The sequence below is a fragment of the Eurypyga helias genome, unplaced genomic scaffold, assembly GCF_000690775.1.
Source record: "Eurypyga helias isolate BGI_N326 unplaced genomic scaffold, ASM69077v1 scaffold1580, whole genome shotgun sequence".
NCBI classification, from domain to species: domain Eukaryota; kingdom Metazoa; phylum Chordata; class Aves; order Eurypygiformes; family Eurypygidae; genus Eurypyga; species Eurypyga helias.
The window spans coordinates 47,392-50,868 of record NW_010227438.1 but is presented as its reverse complement, the minus strand read 5'-3'; the positions used below and the strand labels follow the sequence as shown (position 1 = coordinate 50,868).

Here is a 3,477-nt window from a genome sequence, read left to right as displayed (position 1 = left end):
TAAGTGTTTTTCCTGCATTCTGAAAGGCGGAAGGTGCGATTACTCATCCATCTATCCAACTGTCTCCAGCACCTTTCAATTGCTTCTCGCGTCGAGTCTGGGGGTGTGCGCGAGGGGGTGGGAAGCGAGGGGAGGCTGCCAAGATCTGGGTTGCCACAGACACCGGCCTCGCTTTTCCTCCAATGAACGCCGCGCTGAGAGTGCGAGAGGAGGCAGGGCACCACCCACATGTTGAGCTGTGTGGGGTATAAGTAGATGGAAGAGCCTGGACTAGTGGCAGTTCAGACAGGGAAGAGAAGCAGCTCTTCGCATCTCTAGTGAAAGCGCTTTTGACTCACCAAGTTTACCAGAGGAGAAATCACTGGGATTTTTGCAGCAGCTTCCAGCTTCTGTGTGCATCTCTCTGTGCTTTTCTTCAGCAGCTACTCTCTGCCTTTTCTGATTCTCAGCTCCGGACGAGCAGGTAGCGGGCACGTGTGCGGCGCTGGAAACCTTAGCCAACTCCTCTCCTTGTTCCTGGAGGATCCTGGTTCTCTGTGGGACACCCTGAACACAGAAGACCAACATCTCCTGCTGGGCACCCGGAGAAATTTGCCTACAACTCTTCCTGGGATCCACGAGGACCGAACAGCTCGCTCTGCGGTGATATCTGATTTGGTTGTGTTTGTGTTGAAAAGTCCTTTGAGGGGGATTTAGAAGTCTCTGTGTGTCTTTTGGGAAGTGTTGTGGTGGGGTTTTTTGAGAGCCAGCTGTAGCACCAGGGCTTGCAACCCAGTTCTTTCTGTGTTTGACACTCACACGGTTGGAGCCATGCAGCTGGATAATGTCACCAATGCGGGCATCCACTCCTTCCAGGGGCACCGTGGAGTTGCCAACAAGCCCAATGTGATCCTGCAGATAGGGAAATGCAGGGCAGAAATGTTGGAGCATGTCAGGAGGACTCACCGGCACCTCCTGTCTGAGGTCTCCAAGCAGGTGGAGCGTGAGCTGAAAGGCTTGCAGAAATCTGTAGGGAAGTTAGAGAATAACTTAGAGGACCATGTCCCAACTGATAACCAAAGATGGAAAAAGTCCATCAAGGCCTGCCTAGCCAGGTGCCAGGAAACCATTGCCCATCTGGAGAGGTGGGTCAAGAGAGAGATGAATGTTTGGAAGGAGGTCTTTTTCCGTCTGGAGAAGTGGGCGGACCGTCTGGAGTCCATGGGAGGAAAATATTGTCCTGGGGAACATGGCAAGCAGACTGTGTCTGTTGGGGTGGGAGGTCCAGAGATAAGGCCAAGTGAGGGGGAGATTTATGACTATGCCCTTGATATGAGCCAAATGTATGCGCTGACCCCTCCTCCTGGGGAGGTGCCCAGCATCCCCCAGGCCCATGATTCCTACCAGTGGGTCTCTGTGTCGGAGGATGCTCCAGCCTCCCCAGTGGAGACTCAGGTCTTTGAGGATCCCCGGGAGTTCCTGAGTCACTTGGAGGAATACTTAAAGCAGGTGGGTGGAACAGAGGAATACTGGCTGTCTCAGATCCAAAATCACATGAACGGCCCAGCTAAAAAGTGGTGGGAATACAAGCAGGACTCTGTCAAGAACTGGGTTGAGTTCAAGAAGGAGTTCCTGCAGTACAGTGAGGGGACTCTGACTAGGGATGCTATCAAAAGGGAGCTGGATTTGCCCCAGAAAGAAGGAGAGCCCCTGGACCAGTTCCTTTGGCGCAAGAGAGACTTATACCAGACCCTCTATGTTGATGCAGATGAGGAGGAAATTATCCAGTATGTGGTAGGTACCCTTCAGCCCAAACTGAAGCGCTTCTTGAGTTACCCCTTGCCCAAGACCTTAGAGCAGTTGATCCAAAGAGGGAAGGAAGTCCAAGGCAACATGGACCCCTCTGAGGAGCCCAGTCCACAGAGGACCCCTGAGATTCAATCAGGAGATTCTGTGGAGAGTGTGCCTCCCTCAACGACTGCCAGTCCCGTGCCGAGCAATGGGACTCAACCTGAGCCCCCCAGCCCCCCAGCTACTGTCATATGAGCTAGTCCAAGGGAGGCAGCAGCCTGGGTTACATGAAAGGGAGAAGGGGACGTATTTAGGAAGCTTCTCCTTGGGGAGAGGTTCTGGCTGAGATGAGACATGAGGTGTGCTCAGTCCATCAGCCCATAGCAGAGGAATTAACTTTGCTTGTGGGGGGAGGGAGGCAGTGGGGGAGAGGCACCTTAAGATGTGGTTGCCCACTTCACCTGAGCCATGCAATATTGTGGTGCTGGAGATACCGCTTGCACCACTGTGGGGAACGGACAATTTTATGAGATCCCTGACAAGAAACTAGAGACAATTCCCAACTTCAGAAGCAGCCGCCGCTTGGCACTGGCGGCTTTCAAGGACTTCATACGAGTGCAGCTATTGGCTGAGGGTTCCTACCCATCTGGATCTCTCCTCCCTCTCCTCCCTCTTCTGAAGAGGTGTCCCCATCCTAAGGAGACATCTTTCTTTTGACCCTTGCCCGTTTCTGATTTACTACTGAGCTTATGTTTACTTGGCAATCTTCTGCTCTTTCTTGCTCCAAAGGATTAAATCGTTTTGATAGTGGTCTTTTTTAGGAGAAGAAATTCTAACACCTCAGGAACTGAAAACTTTAGGAGTCTGGATTATTTTTAGCATTTTTCATTTTATTGCACCTAATACCTGCTTTAATGTTTTTCCTCTCAAGAGGCTCTTACTGATTTACTTCTTGTCCTTGTTTCTGCTCATTCGAATCAGGGCCTCTGCAGTGCAGAGGCAAATTTCAACCTTTCTCTGCACATTATACTCTGCATCCAGCAGGAAACAAGAGTTTGAAATTAAATTCTGAGCTCATTTATTGAAAGGGCAGTCTGCTTTCTTTAGAGAAGAGAGGGTGCCAGGGTGGACAGAGGAGGCACCAGAGCTATTTTGAGAGGGTGGGGGGAAGTAAGGGAAATAAATCCTTAGGTTTTAAATGAAGCAAGCAAACACATCCTAAATCCAGAGCAAAATATCCCCAGAGCAGCAAATCGTGTCCATGCTGATGGGTGGAGACAACAGGAGCTTTTGCCATGTAAAAGCAAAAAGAAGTGAAGAGAGAAGCTGTGTGTCCCAGCACAGTTTCAGCCTGTGCATCACAACAAAGAGTTTCTGCTCACACAGACAGACTCAAAATTCTCTTGGAAAGTTGGAACCCCTGTCCTGGAGCACCTGAGGACAGAGTGTGTTCTGTTCACAAAGAACATTCTACAGCATCTCCTTGCCGTGGATGGAGATGGACTTGGACTCTGTGACATTTTCCATGTTGAGACAGTAATGCTCAGCGTTCATCTTGCTTTGGCTGATGTCAGATGATAGGACTTTGAGATGAGACTGCTATATATTCAGGAAGTTTGGCCCTTCAAAGCTTCTTGAGGCTGGACACATGAGCACCATCTGCATTCATCACCAGACCAAATAAGCAACACCTCCGCAAGAGATGCA

General features: G+C 50.3%; 1 protein-coding gene across 1 annotated transcript; it reads left to right on the top strand.

The window, feature by feature from the left end:
- Window positions 1–718: 718 nt before the first annotated feature.
- ARC (activity-regulated cytoskeleton-associated protein) lies at window positions 719–2,441 on the top strand. Its single transcript, XM_010156114.1, has one exon. It carries the CDS (start codon window positions 811–813, stop codon window positions 2,023–2,025), a length of 1,215 nt encoding a protein of 404 aa, XP_010154416.1. The 5' UTR covers window positions 719–810; the 3' UTR covers window positions 2,026–2,441.
- The last annotated feature ends 1,036 nt before the right edge of the window (window positions 2,442–3,477 follow it).